This window comes from Cheilinus undulatus, linkage group 11 (genome assembly GCF_018320785.1).
Source record: "Cheilinus undulatus linkage group 11, ASM1832078v1, whole genome shotgun sequence".
In the NCBI taxonomy this organism is placed as follows: Eukaryota; Metazoa; Chordata; class Actinopteri; order Labriformes; family Labridae; genus Cheilinus; species Cheilinus undulatus.
Window position 1 is genome coordinate 34,584,417 of NC_054875.1, and position 25,909 is coordinate 34,610,325.

Consider the following 25,909-nt stretch of genomic DNA (forward strand, 5'->3'; position numbering starts at 1 on the left):
GGTTGCAGTAACTGGTAGAAATCCTAGGCAAAAACAAAACCTATCATGGCATTTAGCACTACTTTTCACTTGTTTAATGTGTGAGTCTCATCAACTTATCCTGGTTAGTTATGCTTTTTGGGACCAAAAGAGACATTAAACTGCATTTGTTGAGTTCTGGAGGGAACAGGAAGTCTGACTGGTCACTGCTGATTGGTCAGATTCTGTGCTGTCACCTTCTGTGACTGATCTCCACTGACTAGGTGAGAAAAAAATATTCTGGTTGACAGAGGTGACCACATGGTTCCTTGCCCCATAAAATCAGAAGGAGGTTATTGCTTATTTCATTGCATTAGGCTGTATGGGCATAAAACACTACTTTTCCAGTGATAACAGATTATTTCCTAGATATAGCCTACTGAAAAAACACAACTGGTATGAACTTGTCAGCACAGGGAGTTAAGCAAGTTTCCTGTAATGAGGAAGCAAGCTCTGAAGCAAACCATTTTACTTAATTATTTACTCACAGCAAGATGGTTAGCATTCTTTTTACTTTCTTTCTTAGCACTACATTCACTTTCCCTCCATGTTAGCTTTAGCATAAAGCTAAAATTCATAAGTCGCAGTTACATTTTGCATCGCCGTAAGAAAACGTATTATTTAATTTTATAGTCTAGCGCAGATTAAACAAACAACAGAAACATCTTGATGTTTTTAAGCGTAAAGAAACTGTAAATAGGCTTCCATAAAAGCTGTTTGGTTTTAGCCTTGTGTGTAGACTTTGTATTGTGTCCTCTAATGGATGTTTAGTGTTCATTTAACAGCAGCTGTGGGAATTAAAACAAACAATATAATGCTTTCAAAGCATAAATTAGAAATGATGCATCTTGTGTCTGAATGCCCTTATTTAGTTCAGGGGGTTAACCTTCTCCCTGCAGAGATAGACAGTTCTCCACTAAAGCGTAAAATATATTTCTGCTAAATATCCGATGAACCCTTAAATGTCAAATGACATTAGGCGCTATGCTCTTCACTGCTAGATATGAAATAATTCAACTGTGTCTTCCTTCTTGGCAGAAGGATTTCATCTGCTTTAATATGAATGTGGGGGTTTTCCTGTGCTGATGTGTGTCATGGATGTGTATGTGAAGCAGGAGCAGCAGGGTGGAGTAGGAGGCGGGATGCACCGATGGAAAAGACGCACCGCTCGTCTATTGGAGCAGACGCGGAGTGGGCGCGCGTAAGACGCGCCTACCGTAGCCTTAAGACTATTTTTTTATCCGGACTAGGAGACATGAGGTTCGGGGACACCTGTCAGGCGGGCTACACATCCAGGAGCTGTATTTGAGGAAACTAGAGACTGGAGGTTTGGTCATGGATACGCTGTTGTCGCTTTTATAGCCTCTGTTTAACCAAGGAGTGTAAAGTTATCCTGCTGCCTTCTTGTTTTTCTTTGTCTTGGTCTTTTGGGGGGTTTTCTTCTAAGCCGCATGAGTTCGCAGCTGTTTTTAGGTCAGCTGGTAGGGGTTCCGTTAGAAATAATGCACCCCACCATGGAGAAAGACACGACCTACACTAAGATCTTCGTCGGTGGACTGCCTTATCACACCAACGATGCTTCACTTCGGAAATATTTTGAGACTTTCGGGGACATCGACGAGGCGGTGGTGATCACGGACAAACAGACCGGCAAGTCCAGAGGATATGGCTTTGTGAGTCACTTTAAGTTTCTGCTTTCTCCTCCTAGAACAAAATAGGGAAATATGTGGCTTAATGATGATTTTGATCAGCTGCTTTGACTTTCATTTGGCAGCGCGAGCTCTCGTAAACAAACATCGTATCTACTGCAGCCTGTCATGAATTTGACTGACTTTATCTTTATGATTAATTGTGTTTTTGTCTGTCAGATATTACCTCCTGACGGTTTCGTTTCTATTCCTTAGTGGCTAAACACACACTCATAAACACACACACATAAACACACACTGCTACTGTGTCCCAGCAGCAGCAGAAATGTGCAGAGTGTCTGGTGGTGGCAGTCACATGCTTGAAGCATGAGAGGCAGATTATTTCGTATAAGTGTGTCATCAATTATCTCTGCTGCCCCAAAGTGCACGCGAGCATGCACGCACACACTACAAGTTCAGTAAGCACGAGCACAGAGAGAGAGACAGAGGGAGGGAGAGGGACACACTTGACTTGGTAATAAGCTGGTGTATATTTGGACAGATGTTTATCTTCCTGCTCTGTTAGGGAGAGAGAGAGAGAGAGAGTGAAGGGGGAGAAGAGAGAGGGGATGGCTGCTTGGTCACAGAGGTGTGACATGTCAGTTGGCTCTGCAAGATAAGGCTGCAGCACTTTCATTCTGACTTCCTCCCATATAGCCCTTCCCCCCTCCTCTCTCTGTCTCTCCCTCTCTGCCAGGTTTGCTTTGAGTGACTTTGTGGGTGTTTTGAACTGAAGGAGTTCAAATTGTCTCAATTCAATTCAGTAAGCTTTATTGGCAGTGGAAACACGTTTCCACTGCCAAAGCAGTGTACAGAGAAATGATATATTTTATACAGTAAAAGAAAAAAAAACAGCTCACAGTATTATAATTGCTATACACATCAGAAGTCCTGGTTTAAATTTAAAAATTACAGACAGAAACTGAAAGTTTTTATTAAAAGGTACAGTGTATAATTTTTCACTTGGTATCCTCTACTGCAGGGGTGTCCAAGCTTTTTTTTCCATTGAGGGCTGTTTAGGCCACTTTGATACATAGTGCATTCACCGAGTATTCAGACCCTCTTCACTTTTTTCAGCTTTATATTACAGCAAAAAATAAATAAATAAATAAATATATGTATGTATGTATATATATATATATATAATTTTTATTCTCATTAATCTACACTGAGTGCCCCATTGTGACAAAGTGAAAGAGGGTTTTCACTCTGACATAAGTATCAGATCCATTGCAAACACACAAGAAATTTAGCTCAGGTTCCTCCCATGTCTCTTGTGTTTTTTCTGGGATGTTTCTACACCTTGACTGGATTCCACCTGTGGTAAATTAAACTGATTGGACATGATTTGGAAAGGCACACACCTCTCTATAGAAGGCCTCACAGCTAACAATGCATATTAGAGAAAATACCAAGCCATGAGGTCAAAGGGTCCTGTCTCTGAACTCTGAGGGACAGATCTGGGGAAGTCTACAAAAAAATCTGCTGCACTGAAGGTTCCCAAGAGCACTGTGGTCCCCATAATTCTCAAATGGAATAAGTTTGGCACTACCAGGACTCCTCCAAGAGCCGTTAGCCCAGCTAAACTGAGCAACAGGGGAAGAAAGGAGCAGTAAGAGAGGTGGCACAGAACTGTATGGCCACTCTGACTGAGCTCCAGAGCTCCTGTGTGGAGATAGGAAAAGTTCCAGAAGGTCAACCATCACTGCAGCCCTCCACTGATGTGGGCTTTATGGCAGAGTGGCTAGAGAGAAGCCTCACCTCAGTGTAAAACACTCCACGTGATTCACATGGAGTGTTTTGCATTTAATGTACCACAAGTGGACTCCAATCAAGGTGTTGAAATGGTCTAGAGAAATGGGGAGAACCTGAGCTAAATTTTAAGCGTTTTTGCAAAGGGTCTGTAGACTTATGTGATATTTCTTTTTTTTGTTTGTTTTAAATAAATTTGCAAAAGTTCTAAAATTCTGAATTCACTTTGTCATGATGGGGTACAAACAAAACAAAAAGTAAAAGGGGTCTGAATACTTTCTGAATGAACTGTATCTGACCTTTAGTGTGTTGAAATTAGTAGAACCAGACTAGAGTCATCTGGAATGGCTGCAGTGTCTCCTGACAGAGTTGGGGATGTTAGAGTTGGTGAGGTTGTCTTTAGATTTGGACCATTTTTGGAGGCAAGACATTACTAGCTTTAATAAACCTTAAATAATCACAAATCTTTAATTACTAAGTGAATTTTAGCAGCAATGTGACTCACAGTAAAGATAAAACTGTTAACAGTTTCTTAGTTTAATGAACCTGTCATACTGTTGTAAAACTGACTAAGATCACATATTTCACTATTTATAGCATTTTTCCATTTAATTCTATCAGTGAACCTAAAACATTACAAATGAATGTCTTAATGAATTAAATCAGTAATAAGTCTTACAGTAACAACAAAGCTGATATAAACCCCAAAAGTATAATAAACTGGAATAATGTTTAAAAAAAGGCCAAAAATCCCACCTATTTTAGTAGCCATTAATTGAAGAAATAATCAAATAGTAAAATTTACTAGTGGATCACTCTTTTTTTAAATACCTGTGGCAACATCTAACCGCTCTATAGAGTGGTGGTTCTTAACTGGTGGGTCAGGACCCAAAAGTTGATTTCAGAGTCCTTTTTAGTGGGTCACGAATATATGGCTAGGGGAAAACTCCGATAAATTCAATGAAACTCTTAAAGCATGCTTGTCGTCGCGGTTCTTTAATTTTTCACGTTTTTTACTGCCTTCGGACCAGACTGTGTTATTATTCTGAATTAATCTAATTAGTCTAAAAATATCAGAATTTTTTGTTTGTCATCTCTGTTTGAGAAGTGGTCCTGAGGCTCAACCAGTTGAGAACCACTGCTATAGAGTACTATTATCCTGTATATAATGAGTTATTTTTCAAGAAAATACCCTTAGTATGGTTGTTGGATAAATATGTTTTACCATAGACACCCCTTAATGGGCATATGTCCAAATATGGTTCCTCCATTTTTTACACTAAATTGCACCAATTCCTCATGAAATTTAGTACAACTATTCACCTCTATAATGTGTGAGCTTCATCAGCTTATCATGGTTAGTTGCGATGTTAGGGCCATTTGTTTGGGACTAAATGTGACGTAAGAAGGGCATAGGAAGTTTTAGATGCTCTGGGACATTGCTGATTGGTCGGATGGTGGGATGTCCTTTTCTGTGATGTTGACTGACCTTCACTGATTGGCTGAGAAGTCATTCTGGTTCTACTGTATCATAAAGAGTTTAGGAGAAGTCCACTAAGAAGTTGACCATATATGGTTCCATGCCCTATTAGAGGTGAATGAAAGTTGCTGGATCTTGAATAGAAAAAAATATATGACTGATAAAAAAAAGACAGAACAAAACAATTTTATACCCCATTTCTCCATGGTATTATATGCATTTTGCCCATTTTTCAGAGACCTTGAGGAATTGCCTTGTTATCATGGGAAAATCAGCTTTGTTACTCCAGGAAAAGGAGATAAATGAGCTGAAATATTGAGGGAACACCAAAATCACTCATTATCAAAGTGAAAATTTAATGTTTAAATTAATGTCCACTCATGGCCTTTAGTATTTCATAAATTTTTTTGCCACTGTCTTTTTTTCAATGCACACATCCTCAACATACTTTTGGGTCCCCACCCACCATTTGAGAGCAACTGTCTATCACCATTTGATAGACAGTACTGCTTGTGGTTGTGGTGTTTGAGGCTCTGAATAAACTAAAAAGTGCAGCTCTGTTTCCACCTCCTGTTGGCTGCAGAGGGTGCACGGAATTATCAAATTATCTGTCTCTTTCTGTTTAGCCAATCAGCTGATGAGACCAGTATGAGTCTGTGTTAGGACAGTGTGATCATGTCATCTCTGACTTCCCCTCAGCGGTTTTAATTTCCCGCTGCAGCTTCTTGAACCCTGCTGATCTCTCAGACTGTGCGCTGCCTCTGTTTGCATAAGAGTCCAGAGTCTGATGCTGCAAAACGAAACCTGGCCTGGCAGTTTTGCTTTCACTGTCACTTTTATTTGTGATGGACTTTTCTTTACCTCTATTAATCAAGTGTGGCTGCTCTGCGTGTGTTTTAACCTTCAACAACCCTTTCCCACTGCGCTCTGCCCACTCCTCACCCAGCTCCCTCAAGGTAGACTCAAACATCTCATCCTTGGCAGCTCACTCTGAGAAAAAAAGGCCAGATCTGCCTCCTACATGAGCTCCAAACGGAAGTCTAACACTCATAAATGGCTGCAGTAATAAAGTGGGCTCACTGTCTCCTCCCATATTTAGCAGAAAGATTGAATCATTCGAGGAGAGACAAGGACAGCAGCAACCTCAGGGGCTGCCCTGCTCTGGGGTGTGTTGCCTCATCCAAGCACTCATGCTAGAATCACTCCTACGTCACTGAACACAGAGGCCTTCACATGCAGTTATGATTTTTTTCATAGTGAACTAATAAGTCATGTTGTGACAATGTCAACAGGTGACCATGGTGGACAGAGGGGCAGCAGAGCGGGCTTGCAAAGACGCCAACCCAATCATCGATGGCAGGAAGGCTAATGTGAACCTGGCGTACCTGGGAGCAAAGCCTCGTAACTCACAGACAAGTAAGTCTGATAGGTCAATGCTGAGCATTTACAACATATAGGGCATTTTCTACACTGTTGAATCATAATCAGACCCCATAAAAAGAATCAAGCTCCCACTGACATGTTTAACTTTGAAAACGGTCAGGGATATGTGATTTTAGTTTTTAAAAGACAGTCTGAAGGCTGTAATTCTTAAGAAATTATCTTAAATTAGGACTTTAAAAAATATAGTCTTGGGACTGTTCGTAGCTAGGGGTGATGAAATTGGTCCCAACACATCCGATACCTACTGGACAAAGATACAACACTGATTTTAATGCTTCATTTTGGTACCCCTCCATCCCAATCAAGCCCCTGCAACTCAAAATGGAAAGCTTGAAAACAGGTTATGGAATTTTGAGGCTATTTCTCTGAATTTTTACAATACTGACAGCTTTTATTCCCTTGCTGACTTTTAACACACCTTTTTTTCTCTTAAAAGTATTGATTTGACATCACTTAGGCACCAGCACCTTTAAAAATGTCTCGATTTAGCACCGGCATCAGAAAAAACCCAAACAATATCCAACTCTATGCCTAGCTGCTCAATAAGTGCACATGAGTCAGTGTAAGTATCATTTTTTATGATGCAGATTTGACTAAATCAGACCCTTCATTTTTGATTACTACATAGCAACAGGCTCGGTTCCAAGAATGGCCAGGGGGGGCCATGGCCTCCTTACAAATCCAATGTGCCACTCAAAAGTCCTTAACAGATATGAGCTATTTGCCTCACCAGAGATATTTTTGTCAAAATAAAGAAGTTGGGCTGTGTTGCAGAGGGCTGCCTGTGACTTTGCTTGAAATTCAGCGCAGCGGTTTCCTTTTCTTTGGGCTTTAAATTATGACTTTGGATTAACAATTTCTTTAATAATCAACCTCAGAACATTTACACATTTTCACTCTGTTAAAGTCAGAAATTGTATTAAATATAACTGTTAACTTCAGTTTGAAACTTTAAAAGAAGTTTTGCTACTTTTTCTCTACTAGAGATATAAATAAAGGCTAAAGCTAGCAGAGTACAGGGTAATGGCTAATGACTGAAAATCCATGGGGCACTAGTTTAACTAAGATCTGACACAGTGGTCACTGTTTAAAATCGGATCCTGGTCAGGGCCGCTCATAAGGGGGAAAAGGGGAACACTTTCTGGGGTCCTGCTGCCAGAGGGGGCCCATGAAGGCCAGCTATAGCCTTGTTAATCCAAAATAAAAGCAATGCAAATATACACATATTTTCAAAAAAAAAAAACCACTCACTTAATCTTGGGGTGCTTTCACACTAGGGGCCTGGCCCAAAATCAGAGTACAATCAAGCCCGAAGTCCAGTTAGTTTTGGTCAGTACGAAAACAAACAAACCACTCCCCCACCTGGGGAAGGTGGTCTCGGGCACAATTTGGGCAATTGCACCATGGCGCAGTTCAAAACAATCGTCTTTAATGTGAAAGCATTATTACAACAACTCTGTAAATTAAATACTCAGTAAATACTCTGTAAATTGTTATGTAAGTTAAATGTAGCCAATTTTGTAGTTAAATTCCCCTTGTTTGAAACTGTTAACAGTCTTATCTTTCTTATGTAAAGGGCATAATGTAAGAATTGCATTGTGGGCTTGCTACACCTTAACTACTAGACCAGTTTTGTGTTAAAACATTTCTGTAAAAAGAACTAGCATGGCCTGCCAATGCCTAAATATCCTGAAGTTTTAATTTGTAAAGATTTGCTAATGTAGGGAGAGTGTTTTCAAAGATTACACATGTGTTATAAAAGAAAATCACATTTAGGGATGGTCCATTTGCTGGATCTTTCACAGGCCCAATCATTGATGCAGGTGGGCCTGATCCTGTTGCTATTTGGTGCATGTCTTCTCCCCTGCAGTCCCCATATTTTCTTTCTCTCTTCAGCTATCTCATCCAATAAAGGCAAAAAATCCCAAATAATGTTCTTAAATTTAAAAAAGCATGGCTGTGGGTTGGCTGTCAAATCCTGTAGCTTCTGCAAGTCAGCATCTTAACCGGTGTTCGCTCAGCTGCTGTTATTTACCTGAATTCTTTTGCATCATTTAAAGGAGACACAGGACACGCTCTGTGTGCAGCCCAGATATGGAAAGTTTAAGTCCAAAGTAATTTAGAAGACAGAAAGGAAAAGAATGCTACAGCTGAAAAAAAAAAATGTATTCTTAAAAAAAAAAAAAAAAAAAAAAATCACACTGACGAACACTCACTGGCCACTTTATTAGGTACACCTGTTCAAGTGATTGTCAAAACAAATAGCTAATCAGCCAATCACATGGCAGCAGCTCATTATATTTAGGCATGTAGACGTGGTCAAGATGACTTGCTGAAGTTCAAACTGAGCATCAGAGTGGAGAAGAAAGGGGATTCAAGTGACTTTAAACGTATGCAGAATACCATCTCAGAGTACAGAACACGTCAAACCTTGAAGCAGATGGGTTACAGCAGCAGAAGACCTCACCAGTTGCCTCCCCTGTCAGCTAAGAACAGGAAACTGAGGCTACAATGTGCATGGGGTCACCAAAATAGACAATAGAAAATTGGAAAACCGTTGCCTGGTCTGATGAGTTTGGATTTCAGCTAAGACATCCCAGTGGTAGGGTCAGAATTTGACATAAACAATAATAAAGCACGGATCCATCCTGCCTTGTATCAACATTTCAGGCTGCTGCTGCTGGCAGTGTAATGATGCAGGGGATTTTTTTCTTTGCACACTTTGGGCCCCTTAGTACCAATTGAGAATCGTTTAAATGCCACAGCCTACCTGAGTGTTGTTGCTGACTATGTCTGCCCCTTTATGAACACAGTATACTCAGCTTCTGATGTCTACTTTAAGCAGGATAATGTACCATGGCACAAAGATCAAATCATCTTAAACTGGTTTCTTGAATGTGACAATGAGTTCACTGTACTCCAATGGCCCCCAAGGTCACCACATCTAATCCAATAGGTCACCTTTTGGATGTGGTGGAGAGGGAGATTTGCATCTTTGATACGCAGCCAAAAAATCTGCTGCAACTGTGTGATGCTATCATGTTAATATGGACCAAAATCTCTGAAGAATGTTTCCAACACCTTGTTGATACTACGCCACTAAGAATGAAGGCAGTTCTGAAGGCGAAAGGAGGTTCAACCGGGCACACAGAGCAAGGTGTACCTAATAAAGTGGCGGGTGAATGTAAGTATTCAGATCCTTTGCAAAACCACTTGAAATTTAGCTCATATTCATCCCATTTCTCTTGATCGTTGCTGAGATTTTTCTACACCTTGACAGGAGTCTTCCTGTGGTATATTAGAATGAGTGGATATGATTTGGAAAGGCACACACCTATAGAAGGCCTCACAGCTGAACATCTGACAAGATGTCAGATGTCATCTCAGAAAAGATCCAGAAAAGTGGGAGGAATCCAAGCTAAATTCAAGCAAAGGGTCTGAATGCTTATGTCAATGTGATATCTCAGTTTTTTATTTTTCATAAATTTGCAAATATTGTCAAAAATTCTGTTTTCACTTTGTTATGATGGGGTACTGAGTGTAGATTAATGAGAATAAAATGAACTTCTTTTGATTGTAGCATCAAGCAACAAAGTAAGAAAATGGAAAAAAGGAATACTTTATGAATGCACCATAGATCCTGTATGGGTAGCTTTCCAAAGCATAGATAAACTACTGGGAAATTTCAGCTTTAAAAAAAGGCAGCTTGGACACCATGTCACTGCAAATTTCTCCTAGGAATTAATAAAAAATTTAATTATCTGTCCTTGATCATGTGAATACAGTAAAGGCTTCCTGTATTAAAAAGGCTGGAGTACAGACCAGACCTTTGTCATCTGAAATAACACAGCAAAGTGCAAGAAACAAGAGGAAGTCATCAAATTATTGCTTGCATGCATCGGATATCTAATTGATGATAATCTGATTTGATGAAAAGCAGTTTGGTTGTTGTAGATGGATCTGAAGGCTGATGGTTTTCATGCTGTCTTGAAATGAAAAACAACCCAGTGCACCATGAAAATCAGTTTAAATACCAGGAAAATTAGGAACAAATATGAGGTTAGTCGGCTGTAAAAAAGACAAAAAAACCCCATTGGTTTCATCTCGTCAGCCAGCTGTCTCTACTCATTCCCAACATACATTCACTTTTTGTGTATTCAACGCACAGCTTTCAAGCCGCTGGGCTTTTTCAACGCTAAACACCAGCACACACATGCCTCATGCTTCTCTTTCAACATCTCTGTGCACACCAAACCCTGACAGCAGCTCTGCCCTCTCTGCTTCATCCAAAGCTGGCTGGCTGATATATTGTCGAGTGTAGGTGTGATTGACAAACAGCCACGCCAACAACAACTGACTGTGTGTCCTTATTCCGGGCCAGCAACCGCGACGCAACTCTCTAAGCATGCAGCCGATGGGAGATGGCAGTGCTTGGTATTTTGTTATTGTGCGCAAGAGAATAAGAAGAGCAAAGAGGGGATGGGACTGTTCGGAGCAAGAAATAACTGTCCTCTTTGTCCAGGCGAAGAAAGGAAATGTGCATTAAGATATATGATTGCACAAAAGAGGAATGCTGTTAAAGAGAGGAAGAATGAAAAGCTGCAGGAATGTAGAGATGAAGTCAGAGGCGGGGCAGAGAGGAGGAGGAGAAGTTTCTTCTTTCTTACTCAGCCTCAGCTGATTCCTGGTGAACTCTGGAGGCAGCGAGGTCACAGATGTTTGTGTGCAGTAGAGTGCATCATTATGTGTGTGTGGGGGGGATAACAGTTGGTGTGATACCCGGATATTACACACTGTAACATCTGACACAAACAGACAGAGAGGAAAAGCTAAGATCCCCTCTCTTCCTTCTCAGCCTTAACTCTCGCTCTCTTCATCTGCAGGTCTCTCTGTTGGAGTGCAGCAAGTCCATCCTACGTGGGCTCAGAGGCAATATGGGTAAGACGGAGAACAATCAATACCTCTATTTTCACCTCTCTCTTTTTCTCTCACCTGCCTCCTCCTCCTCAGCACAATACTTTTCACTCCTCCGTCCTTGACATTTGGGAGCCCTCGCTCTTGCTCTCAGCTTGGGTTGTGGTAGTCAGTGCCACTCTAAAGTGTGAAAGAAAAGGAAGAAGAGAACCATCACAGCCCCTCTGATGCTTGTTTAAACTGCACAGCACTCCAAACATGTTACATGTCTATCTCTACATTGTTTTTTGATTCATTTTCTGTTGTCTCTCTCTATGTTTGGTCCATTAAACACATGAGAAGCTCAGTTCTGGATTTCACTCATGCATGACTTGGGCTTCACTGAGGCAACAAGCCATTTAGTAAAACTTCCCTGCATCCCTTTTCTCTTTCCTCCACATACACACACGCAGAGATTCATTCATACACACACATCCTCTGCTGACATTGTCTCTCATTTCTCTTTTTGTCTTTTTTTATTTTAACCAGAGACATGTGGTTCATATCTTTTTAATATCTCTGCTTATATCAGGTGCACTTCAGCTGCAGTGAAGCCTACATCTGTTACCCATTAATGCACAACTATTAACTCAGCTCATGAGCTCTAGTTGGACTGCAATGACCGCTAACTTCTTAAAGGCAATGTTTATGTGGATTAAACCGTGTTATAATTACAGCTGCAAGGATTATGACTTTGTACCTAAAAAATTCAAACATTGGCTGGTTCTGTTTTCTCAAAGATTTGAGGATTTCATGCCTAATTTGAAATATATGATAGCCTGTTGATTTTCCCTGGGGTTAAGACAGCTGCAAATATTAAACCAGTTATCTAATATAGGTTTTGGATTATGGAAAATCATAAGGGCTGTCAAGATTGATCGCATTAATCACAAGTGAAAAATCCGAGAAAATTAAAAGATAATCAATGATGACAATAACTTGCAGTCCTAACTTTAACAATAAGTATAGAATTTCTGATTGCCATTTACCTGCAAAGCCAATGGATTGAGAGGGGTCTGGGCTGCAGACATACATACATTTCTGACATCTAATCTCACAGATCATTCATCTAAGATGCTATACATTTCAGAAAGGTGCAGTAATTTGCTGGTACAATGTATTTCCAGTTTTAGATTTAGAAAATTAAATAATGAAAAAAACTCAATGCAAACATCCCAGTTTAAGCAACATTTCTTAAATATAAAATAGAGAAAAGGTCAGAGGTCTAATATGGAACAGAATTATGTATAGAACCGTTTTAGAAGTAGTTACACTTTGGGTGGCTCACTTTAGCTTTGTAAGCTTTAGCTAAAGCTAATGCAGATGTGTTAGCCATGTTATTAGCATTACTACATAAGCCAGTGTAGCTAAGTTAGCTTTAGCAACATGAACTTTAGCAAAAGTAGCTGAAACTAACATAGCTTCATAAAAATTGTATCTACATAGCTAAAAAAAGATGCTTGATGAGCTTAGCTTTAGCTACATTAGCCACGTATCTCTCTTATCTATAGCTAAGTTCACTTAAGCAACCTACACTTTGGCAAAAGTAGCTAAAGCTAACATAGCTACATGGATAACGTATCTATGTAGCTAAAAAAAGATTCTTTGGCTAGTGGCTGGATAGTTCAGCAGTTTGTATTGTGGACTGCAGGACAGTAGGTTGGGGGTTCAAATCCGGGTCTGGGCTCAATCAGTATCCAGCGGACCCTGGGTAAGGTCCTAAACACCATGAACACCTGTCTATGTCTCAGATGTACATGCTTTGGATAAAAGCATCTGCTAAATAACATTGTAGCTTTGTGAGCTTAGCTTCAGCTAAGTATCTCTATTATCAAAAGCTAAGTTAGCTTTAGCAATGCAAGCTGTATCAAAAGCTCGGTAAGCTGCTTTGTGAGCTTAGCCTCAGTGACATATGTTAGGTGTCTCTGTATCTATAGCTAAATAAGCTTTAGCAACTTGAGCTTTTAGCAAAGGAAGCTGAAGCTGACATAGCTGCATAGATAACACATCTACATAGCTAAGAAGCTAAGATTTAGCTACATTTGCTATGAATCGCCGTTATCTATAGCTAAGTTAGCTTCGGCAACATGAGTTTTATTAAAAGAAGCTAAAGTCAACATAGCTGCATAGACAACATATCTTAGTTAGCTGCTTTGTAAGCTTAGCTTTAGCTATATTATCCTTGTATCTGTAGTTAAGTTAGCTTTTGCAATGTGAGCTTAAGCAAAAGTAGCTGAAGCTAACATAGCTATATAGAGTAGATTAAAAATCTACATAGCTTTAAAATTTGCTTTGTGAGTTTAGCTTTGGCTACATTAGCTACCTATCTCCATTATCTATTGATATGTAGCTAATGTTGCCGCTTTTTTATCTTAGTTTTAGCTATGTTATCTACATAGCTTATACAGATAACGGAGCTACTTAAGTTAGGCTTGCTGCATTTTCTTGGAAGACAACTTTTTTCTTTAAGCAGACTGTTAACTAGTCTTTATTAAGTGTTTTGTAATCCAGTTTTGCAGGTCAGGTTTTTAACTTTTAACTTCTGATATCCTAATTGTTGTCTTAATTGAATGTCTGTCATCAGGCAGATCCATCTTGTAAAAGTCCAATCTGAAACATTTGTGCCTGCTCTGGAAAATTATCAGACCAATCAGCACCATTTGAGGCCGTAGCTATGGTCATGGTTTAGTTGTATTGCAAGCCAGTTAACAATGGCTGCCACTAGTGAAGCCATTAGTTTAGATATGTACCATATCATCAACAGTCAATGTCATTGAAGTCTCTGTTTCTCAGTAACTAGTGCTGCTCAGGGAAATAAAAAAACTCCCTTTAATCCCCAGCAACGTCTGTTCGGCCTCCTCATGTCGCTCCCTGAGTTTCAGTTTGAGCCTTCAAAGAAACCTAAATGACTCAGATCCTGAGTGAAACATGGAGGATGATTCATTCCCAGAGCTGTTAGACAGTGGAGCGACAGTGCAGTTTCTTGTTGGGACTTAAGGACACAGACCTGACTCAGATAGTCAGGTTATAAAGTTTGTTCAGGTGATGACAGATGAGAGTACTGTCAAACTGTATCAGTGCTTTTTGTGAGTTTAAAATGTAAAGGGTGCTTAGCTTCAGAGTGTTAGAATTTTTGGTCTTTGGTTGACAAAAGGATTGGATCGTGTATATTTTATGTGTATTTTTTTAAGGTGTATGCATGATGAAGTGTTTTGGAACAGCTCTCCTCACACTGACTTTCTGCAGGATGACACATTGTGATCCCCCAGCTGCGGAAAAGTCCATTAAAAACCTCAACTGTTCAGAGAGCTATTAATATTGCAGTCCTCAATTTCTGAATGAGTGATGAGGGAAATGAGGGTGACCCAGATGAGTCCATGAATGAGTGATGGTGGGTTGATTGAAAGTCTCCTGCGGTGAAGGCGGAGCAACCGGCCTCTTTAAATCTGTGGGTTCAGGAGGAGTGGCGGCTTTGACACCTTGCGAAACTGAAATAAAAGTCAGAAAACATCGATGCATATGATGAATCAGAGAAGACGGGAAGTTCTTTTTGTCAGTCAGTTTATCTAAATGCATAGCAAAGTACAGATATGGTTATAGCTTAGTTAGGCAACCTAGACTAGTACAGACCTTACCCCAGTATACATGCACAACAGGAAACTGGAGTTATTGACAGGAGCATGTTTGGCTCCGCTATGGTACATGGCAACATGCCCCATTTTTTGACTGGGGTGGTCCTTCTGTGACAGTGATTCATGCCAAGGTGGCCTGGAATACGTCCGGTCAGATACAAGAATAAATAACATTATTTACCAGTTTGATTTTACTGGTGTGGATGAGTGAGTGGAGCTACATAAGCTTAATATATTTTGAAGTCAAGTACTTAATATTTCAGTTTTCACAAAAATTCTTTGCTTTTATTAGGGATTCACAATGATATCATCATTATATTGGTAACTGCAGGTATTAGATTAAAAATTGAACAATTGGTATTTGCAGAAATAAAAATTTCTGCCAATATTTACAACAAATATTTGGCTATAAAATCAACCTGTATCAGGTGTAAATATTGGTTATAAAAACAAGTCAGTGAAGTTTAAGCCATACCAACGGATCAATGTCAGCTCAAGTCTTTTTCTTTATTAATCATCATTAACCTTGCTAAACAGATGGATACACCTGTTTCCTTGTTTTTTCACTGGCGAATCCATCTTGCAAAGCTCCCATCTGAACCGTTTGGGCTCAGTTAGAAAGTGACGGGCAGTACTTTCAGGCGCAGCAGAGTCGTGATGTAAACAAGCAGCAGCAAGAGCTGGTGCAGTTATGGAGGAAGAGATTAGCGTGGATGCTGCTAAAGCGCCAGTTTTATCAGAACTTGACGACATTTCTTCGTTAAAAGAACAAAGAACAGCAGTGAGTTGTTTTCATTTCAAAAATGACAAAAGTAGAGTACTTACATGTCTACAGTTGCCATGTTTAGCATTATTCCTCAGTAGCTGCGCACGCGCAGCTTGATAGCGGCTACGTCACGTGCTTTTGTTGCTCTGATTGGCCCGTAGAGATGTGACAGACAGAACGTTCACCCAATCATACTCTGAGTTTTTTTCAAAGCGTCTGCCTTTTCCCAAACATTTCCTATTGAAGCTTTCCCAGATGGATGTGTTTCACACATCCATCTGGCATGCCAGGTAATATCATCATTCCTTGCACTTTAAGTTGTGAACTACATTTAAATATCAGTATCAGCTATTTTTTAACATTGGCATATTGCCCCCCTCACAAACACACCTGTTACATTGTGGCCCCACTAGACATTTGTAGGTCGAGTAGAGATCAGACAAAAAGCTTAACTCTGTCCATTCCTGCTGCTCACTTCTTATTTTGAACTGAGGAGTCTTTTCATTTACTCTGCCTTAAAGTTTTCTTTACCAAAATGTAAACCACTGTTTTTGTTTCATGGATGAATTTCACATAATGAGGGAGAAAAGCTGCTAAAAGTTGCTTTCTCAGTAAACACTACAATCTACTCAGAAAGCATTCTGGACAGCTTGCTGCATGAACCAGGAAGGCCACTTTTAACAGCTTTTCTTCTTCATTATGAGAGATTTATCAATGAATTAAAAAGGTCAGTTTACTGTTTAGTAAATGTAGTGTAGTTTTTTTCAGGAATAAGCAGCAGAGAATATAAAGCTGACTAGTTCGTTGTCACCTTTTGTGACCGCCTGACTGAGAGCCCTTAAGCGGCAAAGATCTGTGCTATTACTAAACAGAAGAGGAACCTGGGCCCCCAAAATTGAATGCACAGTCTTTTTATATCTTCAGCATTTGTAGTTTATGAAATCATTGGTTGCATAAAAAAGACTTTTTTGCAAAAATTTCATTCTTGGTTGTTTAGTTTTTATTTTGTATCTTACGAAAAAGAAGTCTTCTCCAGTACAGACAGCTTCTGCTCTTTCACATCTGTCTGCAGATTTTTGCACTTCAACATTGGCTTCATTTTTTTAAACATTAAAGATTGCTACTTGACGTAGACATAGTGTCAGTCACATGACCATTTAGTTTTGAGTGCAGCTTTAAAGTCCATTTTTGGTAACCATCATACTGGAAACAACGTCACAGACTAAGTTTCGGTCTGTCTTATAAGAGGTAATGATCTAACACTGAGGTAGGCTGGAAAACAGCTGCAACATGTCTGTTTGTTTTTCAGATCAGCCCAACCTCTAGTTATGCAAAAATATGACCGTTAGTATAAACAAATGTATGAGTTATAAAAAAAAATGTACCCCCCCATACCCAACACTACCCTTATCCCTTGTGCTGTGTGTACAAATAAAGACATTTTTCAGACCAAAATCATCTTTTGAACTCGGCTGTTATCAGGTTTATTTGGGCTTTTCTAAAGATGCCTTTAGACTCGGGGTGTTAATGGGACATCCAGGGCTTTTGCAGCCAGCTTCAAGTGAACTCTTAAGCAACTGCATTTTTTGGAACTTCTGCATTGATTTAATTTTTCTAAATTGGAGATTGACACATGGTTTTAGCTTAACGATAGTCAAACACACCCAAAATTAATAAACAATGTTGTAAAGAAATGAAAAGAAGCAAACTCCCCAAACAAATCCTCATGACTTTGTGTGTTTTATTTTAAACATCTGGATAATAGATTTTTCTATGACTTCAGCGTATTTACCTTTACATTTTTTACATCTTTTTGGAAATGAACAAAGCGATGAACAGCTGGGCTGCTCCATCTAATTAATAATTCAATTTTCTTTTCAGCACATGTGTACTCAAAACAGAACTCCAGTTGAGAAAGCTGTTTATGATGCACTCAGTGGACCTTGCCCAATTGCACTGTCTGATGGTGTTATTAGTGAAAATCTGTTCAAGAAAAAGAAGAAATGATACTTGTTTCTGCACATCTTTAATCTCAGGAGATCTAACAGCTGCGCAGTTGTGCTCTGACTCAGTAAGAGGTTCAGTTTTATTAATCAGGAAATTGTCTAGTGGTTAAAATCACTGTCCCTGTATGTATCTCTCCACCTCCACAATAACTGAACACCACACAAGTCAAACTCCTCTTTGTCTAAAGGAAGTCTAAAGAGATTTTTATTAGGTCTGGTTTTTAATCTAATCCCTATAGATTACAAACTAGACCTACTAACATGTTTTAATAAGGGGTAAATAAACCCCAGTCTGGAAAATTTTTATATTTTTCAGTTTCGGCTTGTTTGCAAAGGACACATCTGTTTGGTTCAAATCTCTGTGCTCTGAGGCGAGATGTGTCTTTGATGTGATCAGTATGACTGCAGTCACTTTAAGACATCTCTTGGCAAAGTGAAGGACTTTTATTTTAGGAACATCTTCAAGATATAGCCAAGGTTTTACACAGGCCTGTGCTGCGGATAAACATCAGGAGCCTTTTAGAACATTTCTAAGCATGAGGTGATCCATTTTTTACTCACATAATGCAGATTTATCCATACCAGTTTTTCCTCTTTATCGATTTCAACATTTTTATTAGCATTTTGAAGTGGTCAGGATCATTTTAGGTGAGGTAAAATGACAAATTATCACTGATATGCTTTACATTCATATGTCATATGTACTTTCACCTTTATGTAAGGGAGTAAAATGCATTTAGAGCCAAAACATTTCAGGTATTTTACAAGCAGATATCTACAAAGGCAAAAACAGCATGATATAGAAAAAAAATTGAATGAAACACTAAATATGGTGCCTAAGAAAAGTATACAATCATGTTTTACCTTTCTGAGATTAATTTTATATATCAATCATTGTCAATAAAAATTGGCTTTTTTTGACGAAAAATTCTTTAATGTCAAAGTCAAAACAGATTTCTACAGAATAGGAGTAGGGCAGCTGGGAAAAAAAATCTTTTTTTGTACTTGTGAGAAAAAGTCAATTCTGAGATTAAAGTCATAATTCTGACTTTAATTTCAGATTTCAGATTTTTTTTCTCAGAATTATTCTTTTTCTCAGTATTCTGAATTAAATCTCTAAATACTGAGAAAAAAGATTTCTGAGAAAAAGTCAGAATTCTGAGATTAAAATCAGAACTCTTCTTTTGCCCCAGAATTCTGAGATTAAAGTCAGAATACTAAGAAAAAAGAATTCTGAGAAAAAAGTCAGAAATCTGAGAGAAAAGTCAGAATTCTGACTTTTTTCAGGAGTCAGAATTCTTCTCAGACATCTGATTTTAATTTTAGAATTCTGACTTTAATCTCAGGATTCTGACTTTTTCCTCACAAGTAAAAAAAAATAGTGTCTCAAATCTTGTTTTTTCCAGTTGCCCCAATCCTCTTTCATAGATTTATATTAAGTATTTTTGATTAAACAAAATTATGTAAGGTAAAATAAGTGATGTCATAAATATTCAGCCCCTCTTAAAGTGACTGATCTAATTCAATAGAGATCTAGCAAACTGATGCTAATAGTCTCACGACTAGTGAAATTAAGATCACCTGAGCGCAGGCAATGTGTCTCAATTGATTGTAGTATAAAGACACCTGTGTCTAAAAGGTCCAGTCCCTGGTAAATCAGTAGTCCTTGCTACCGTTACACCATGAAGACAAAAGAACACTCCAAGCAACAAGAGAAAAGGTTAGCAGAAAGTTAAAGTCAGGGGATGGATACAAAAATATTTGTATTTGCGGTGATGAATCAAGCTTCTCTGCCAAACAGAGAAGCTTGATTCGTGACCCCACAGAGCATTGGACTTGGTGATTTGAAGCTTGCATGCGGCTGCTCGGCCATGGAAACCTATCGAGAAGCTCAAGTTTTTGTGCTTGCATTAATGCCAGTGGAAGTTCAGAACTCTTCAGTGATGGAATCAGCAGTGTTTGTAACTTTAATGCACCATGCGCCTTAGCAGTCGTTGACTGTCTGGCTGAGTTGCTGATGTTCCTAAATGCTTCCACTTTGTAATAGTATCATTTAAAGTTGACTGTGGACTACCCAGCAGGGGTAAATTGACAAATTGTCTTGTCGCAAAGGTGGCATCGATCACAGTACCACGCTTGAAGTCGGAGATCTCTTCAGAACAACCCATTCTGTATCAGAAATGTTTGCTAATGGTGACTTATTGGCTGCTTCCTTTTCACCTATAGCAACGGGTCTGATTGAAACACCTGAATTAATTAACTTCTGTGGCCAAAAACTTTTGTCTGTATAGTGTATATATGCAATAAAAGGTATATTACTATTAATATTTACAATGTAAACTCTACAGTAAAGATAAATGTGGAAAGAAGGTCTGGGTATGTATCCAGAGTTTGAAAGCTATCAAAGTGAATTGAAGAAATCACAATGGACTGTGGGATATGTAGTTCCATCAGCCTCATAGAAAATATGTAAACAGTCTTGTAAATTTGCCCAATTCTAATTTTTGGATGGCATTTTTGTGCCAAATCAACATTAAGTCATATGTATTCAGGTGTCTGCTTAGCTTGGTTCCTGAATTCAGAGGTGATGCAAGGATCTTGTGAAATGTCAATCGAGGATTTGAATGGCAACATTTCTTCCCATGTCCAAAGCTGTCAAAAAAGTGGAGGGGCACAGTGGCACTCTGTTGCTCCAGGTCTAACCAGGCCTGGGCAGTCACCTCAGAGTCAGTACACGCCACCATTTCTATAAATGAGCACTGAGAGGAACACTTGTACAGATTATACGTCATGTTCCTGTTGCTTGTGTTTGTGCATGAGCTATTGCTCTGTGTTGAAGCCCGACTCTTTCATCTGTGCACAGGCCAGGGAAGTGAACGTGCTTGAGTACTGACAGTTGTGAGACAAACTTTGTTTGCCTCTAAACCACCAATGTTTGGAGCAAAGAAGGGACAAAAACGATTCCTTGATCATTAAATGTTTGCAGCTCTCACTGTGGTCCCTCGTTGAGTTTTGATTTAACAAGCAGCATATTAATGAGTGATATTTAAAGGAGTCCCTGGTGGGTTAAGAGCTAGGGTAGCAGATTTTCATCCTAATTTTGGTTTGGAGAGCTATGCTAAGCTAACCCTTTTCTGGCTGTAGCGTCATATTTAACAGACTGGTAGTATTTTTGATTGATTTTTTCCCGATTGCAAAAAAGTGACATGAAATTGACAGTTTTTTAGCTTTTTTTGCAGAACTTAATATGTTTGCAGGGCTTTTATGTCACCAAAATTCCCCTTCTTTTAACCCGTGAAGTTTTTTAGGGGCTTCAGGGTCCAAACACAAACGCACACAAACAGCAAATAAGAAAAGACAAACTCAAACACGGAGGCGCTCTGTCTGCGTCTTTGGGTGTATTTGCTCTGTCTGCTGCTTGAGTGTATTTGCTATAAGTTTTAGGAGAACAGAGGACGGGCTGATGCCAAATGTGGCTTTGAGGTACAGCTGAGTCGGGGGGAGGAGGGGGAGGAGAGGGACGTTCACATTCGAGGGAAGGGGGGGGGACATCTGTCGCCCATGGCTGCCTGCTGTCTGCCTTTAGCACCCAACGCTGGAGCTTGGCAGAAGTGAAATTCATTTTGTTCTCATGTTTATTTTCTGAAAGAGAAAGAAAGGAGAGGAAGGAGAGGGGGGGCTGGGGGGTTTCCTGTTGAAGCAGTGGAACAGAGGCGGGGGAGGAAGGGGGGGGGGGTTGCTGAGACCAACAGCACACCTGTGGCTGGGTGTAGTTGTGGCTGGGTTCAGTGAAGCTTCAGGGCGGGCAGTGTGTGAGCTGGTTTGTGTGTTTAAAATGCAGCTAAGGTCGAGTAAAAAATGTTCCTGCAGGGAAACATCAGAGAATTATGAAACAGTCTCTGTGGGCAGCGACATGTTGAATTCTTAAATACCGTATCTGTTTGGCAGACTCTCTACATCCTTTTTTGTCTTCCTCTGGATCCTTTTGTGCTGCCTCCCTATAGCTCTTAACAGTCTTCCTCTTCTCTTCCTCAGCATGGAGTTAACTCTGGCTGTCAGGGGGTTTAGGAACACAGAAAGTCCTCAGGTGTTAATTTTCTTACCCTGGGACCCAATTAGGAGAAGCCATACTGTCGGTAGAAAAGCCTTATTTGAAAAGCATTTTAAAAACCTCATGTTGGAAGCTTTTCATAGCACAGAGGTTTACTCTTTCATTGATGATGATACATTTTTATCTGCATTTATTTATTTCTCTCAGTTCAGCTGTATTGTAACACATAACACACTTTGTTCCTCTTTTAAACTTTTTGTTGAAGTTTTGCATTTAGAAGAAAATATCACTGATGTGTAAACACTTTATGAATGACTGGTATTACAGGCAAGGCCGCTCCTAAAGGGGAGATAAAGGGGAGAGTTTTCTAGGGCCCAACCAAACTGGGGGCCCGAGGAGGTCTGGAAAATTATGGTCTATTATAAAGGTAAACTGTGATAATGATATTTAATTTTTAACCTGAATAATAACCACACTTATCGAAGCAACAAAAAATAAATAGATGTGCACAATGTCAGACTTCATGCTCGCTTTCTCTCTCTTTCTCTCTCTCTCTAATCCAGTCTTTCTCATTTTTTCTTTTTTATTCTTAAGTATGTGTAATGGTTGTACTGTAATTGTTGCACTGTAATCATAAGTGGTCTGCACAGTTGGCATGTGGATGCAAATAGTAAAATTAGGGATTTCTTTACTGATCGCTGATCCTCTTTATAGGGCATAAGTACCTTGTGTTTTATTTAGAGTTTTTTGGTAATGTTAACAATATATACGTGCATAATAGCTAGGTTTTCATTATAGTTTTTCACAAAATAAAAGAAATATTTCTTAAATTTCAACTAAGTACAATTACGCTTTGAATGTTTTCCCTTTGAAGAGTTTTGGGGTAAAATCTCATCTCACGAAACTCTGCTGCAAACCTGTTGCATGTTGGTACAGTTATGATTACATCTACAGGGGTTGCCTTGATAATTTTGAACAAACGACGAAGGCAACGGATGATAGCTCAGAGGCAAAGTCCATATATATGGAAAAAGCAATGTATAAGGGTTTAAGTATGATTTTAAGAATAGTCTCATCCTCTTTTCTGTCCACATGTACTGCACCATGTCGTCTCGTAGTGAACTGGTCATGTGACACCGTATGTTATGTCTTGTGACGTCTAAATGCGGAAAAAGTGTTTCCATTACACTTTTGCGAAATATTTCTATATCAAAACATCTGAAAAACTTCCTCATAGGAGCCAGAAACATAAAAAAATATTCTAATGCTGTTAATTTAGGGCAGCTGCGGCATAAACCTTACTTTGGGTGGTAGTCTAATAAATTTGTTAAGCACTGTAAATCTTAAAAAATATAAAAAGGAAAAAATGGGTTAAAATGGGTTAAAAAAAAGTGGCCAAACTGGGGAAAAGTAGCAAAATTTAGTTGAAGTGGAGAAAATGTGTGGCACATCTGGGTTGCAATTGGGAAATATTGTTACAAGTAGCAAAAAGCAGTGGTAAAAATGGGCTTAAAAGACTTAGAACTCATAAAAATGGGCAAAAAGGGGCAAAGATAGTTCACAAGTGACAAACAACGCAAAAAAAGAAAAAATTAAGGTTAAAGTGGCAACGAAAGGATTTGGTTATACAGTAAATGGCAAAAAGAAGTGTCCACAATGGGAAAAAGATGTGGTAAAAAGGGGCAAAAAGCAGTGGAATGAGTAGAAAGTGACTAAACCTCAGCAAATCAAGGCAAAAAGCAGCAAAAATGTGTTTTAAGTGGCAAAGAGAAATGGCAAAAAGAGGTTAAAATTGGGTTAAATTTGGAAAAAAGAAGTGGCAAAACAGGCAAAAAGCAGCAAAAATGTGGCAAAGCTTGTGAGTTAGTTCAGGCAGTGATTTCAAGCACAATAATTCACACCTGACATCCATCTAATCCAATCACATGATTGACATCCTCCTAATTCAGTGGTCTATTTAAGCTGCAAGATGCTCGCAATCGCCTGCTGCCCTAGATCAGCACTGTGCTCTTGCTTCAACCCACCTCCACCCCAGCATCCATCTGTTGGCTCTGACTGGGGTTTAAGATGTTATCTCATCACTCCTCAATTCTGCATGTAAGATAAATTGGTGAGTAGTGGTTAAGTCAGCGCCTGACGCCAAACTATGCCATGCTATGCTACCATAATACTTGCAGAAACTTACAATTGTGAAATGACTTACTGAAATGGGTTTTATGTGGCAAAAGAGACATTGACATTCACATACATTTATTTAGGCTATCATATCAATAAAAAACTTTGAAAAGTAAATAAATAATGCTGGCTTTTTACTGTGAAGCAGCTGCAAGCAGATGTTAAGCAAAACAAATGGATACAAATAAGTGAATCCGATTCTTTTGGTAGTTGTTTTCTTGCTCGTAAGAACAAAATATGTTTGTGAGAGCTTGTTGGAAGCAGCAAGAGAAAGTTGGAAAGATTATGCAGATCATGTAGAAGGGCAAGCATCATCTCTTTGAGTGCATGCTGTACTCTTGTAACTCATACAAACAGCAACAAATTGAAATGATAATCACTTACGCTGCCATGATAAACCCAGTAAACAAATCAGTGAATGCAAAGTCTGTCCGTATCACGCAGCTCCATCTGTATTCATATATTCATTTAAATGTCTTTCTTGTCTGCTGACATTAGAGCTGAGTGTCCAGTGCTGATGTTGGCCTTTCCATCTCTCACCCTCCCTCAAGCTGTGCGTGTCTGTGCGTGCGTGGTGAGGAGGACGCAGGGTCATGTATGTGGGTGCTCCACAAACGTGTGTGTTTGTCTCTTTGACTGACTCACCCTCCTCACATCCCTGATCTGAACTATTAAAAGCCTGTTTATCCGGAGGCGTGATGGATATGATGGCTGATCCTTCTCCTTCCAGCTCACTCCTCGCCCAAGGAGTCCTGACCTTGACCCTCAAAAGAAGAATAAATACACAGATGTTTTTTCTTCTTCTTTTTATTCAGCACATCATATCGCTTTAATCCCGATGCCTGTTTTTGAGGAAGGGCAGTGAGGGGGAGTGCAGAGGAAGCCGTCTGTAAGGGAGTAACCCCAGAGAGAGGAGGCAGTCAGTGGAGGTTATTCTGCTCTCATGGGTCTGTTAGTGAGCGTACACCCATGCAGCTGCACCAATTAGCCCCCACTCAGCACATACACACTCATAAACACACGTAAACGCGCACACTGACATCCTCTTTTAAGCTGCTTATCTGGCTACACACAACCTGTTAAGTATGCCTTTGTAATATCATTTCCTCCAGACTTGCATGCTCACTTTTCTAGTGTTGGAGTGAGTGTCTGCATGTCTGTTTACACCTCCCTGTGTGTGTGTCTAAGGGTGTGTTTGACAGTCAGAGATGATGCCAAGCGCAGGGAGGAGAGGCGAGCCGCAGCTCCCTCTCGTACGATGCCGCTGTCACATTGGATCAGTCAGGCGGCTGCACAGGCTGGCAGGCCGGCAGGCAGCGGCACACAGTCGTGGGAATGACACTGCACTTCTGCTTTGGGAGATACCAAGGGAGCGCGAGCGAGGAGAGACGAGATATACGGAGATTATTAGCTTCAGCTGTGCTTTGACGTTTTATGTTATTGAATATCATTAGGCACTGGGTTTTATCTTTGTCATGGTGCTGCATCCTCATCTTGGCGCAGTGAAATGACCCTTTAAATCTATTCTTTCTATTTCTCGTTAGCTCCAACATTAACAATATATACTGCTTAAGTTCAAACACTACTTATAATATTCCTGCATGGTGATCAGAAATGTACAACTTTTGAGTCAAAATGATGGCAGTTGTGGGGTCGTGTCTCAAACACACAGTATGTAAATTCCACTGCCAGGGGGCTCTCAATCAAACTATAACAAAAGATTAAGAGTAGAGACGTGCTCTCCAGCTCTTCCCACCCACGCTGCATGATTCTTATTTTTTAGATTATTTTTGGGCTTTTTGCCTTTTTCCTGATAGGAGAACTTAAGAGAAAGAGGAAATATGGGGAGAGAGTGGGGAAAAACATGCAACAAACAGCGCCAAGACCATGAATCGATCCCGCGACCAGCACGTTGAGGACTACAGCCTCCGTATATAGGTGCCAG

General features: G+C 39.7%; 1 protein-coding gene across 2 annotated transcripts in view; it reads left to right on the forward strand.

Annotated features, from left to right (window-relative positions):
- Positions 1–1,267: 1,267 nt before the first annotated feature.
- rbm38 (RNA binding motif protein 38) overlaps positions 1,268–25,909 on the forward strand; it is a 30,146-nt gene continuing 5,504 nt past the window's right edge. Inside the window, exons 1-4 of one of the 2 annotated variants that reach the window (XM_041798407.1) lie at positions 1,268–1,345; positions 1,466–1,691; positions 6,231–6,354; positions 11,265–11,319. In XM_041798407.1, coding sequence (XP_041654341.1) covers positions 1,470–1,691; positions 6,231–6,354; positions 11,265–11,319 — 401 coding nt within the window. In that variant the 5' untranslated portion in view covers positions 1,268–1,345; positions 1,466–1,469. Of the gene's footprint in view, positions 1,692–6,230; positions 6,355–11,264; positions 11,320–25,909 lie in introns of both variants that reach the window. The other variant, XM_041798406.1, reaches the window with a different exon arrangement.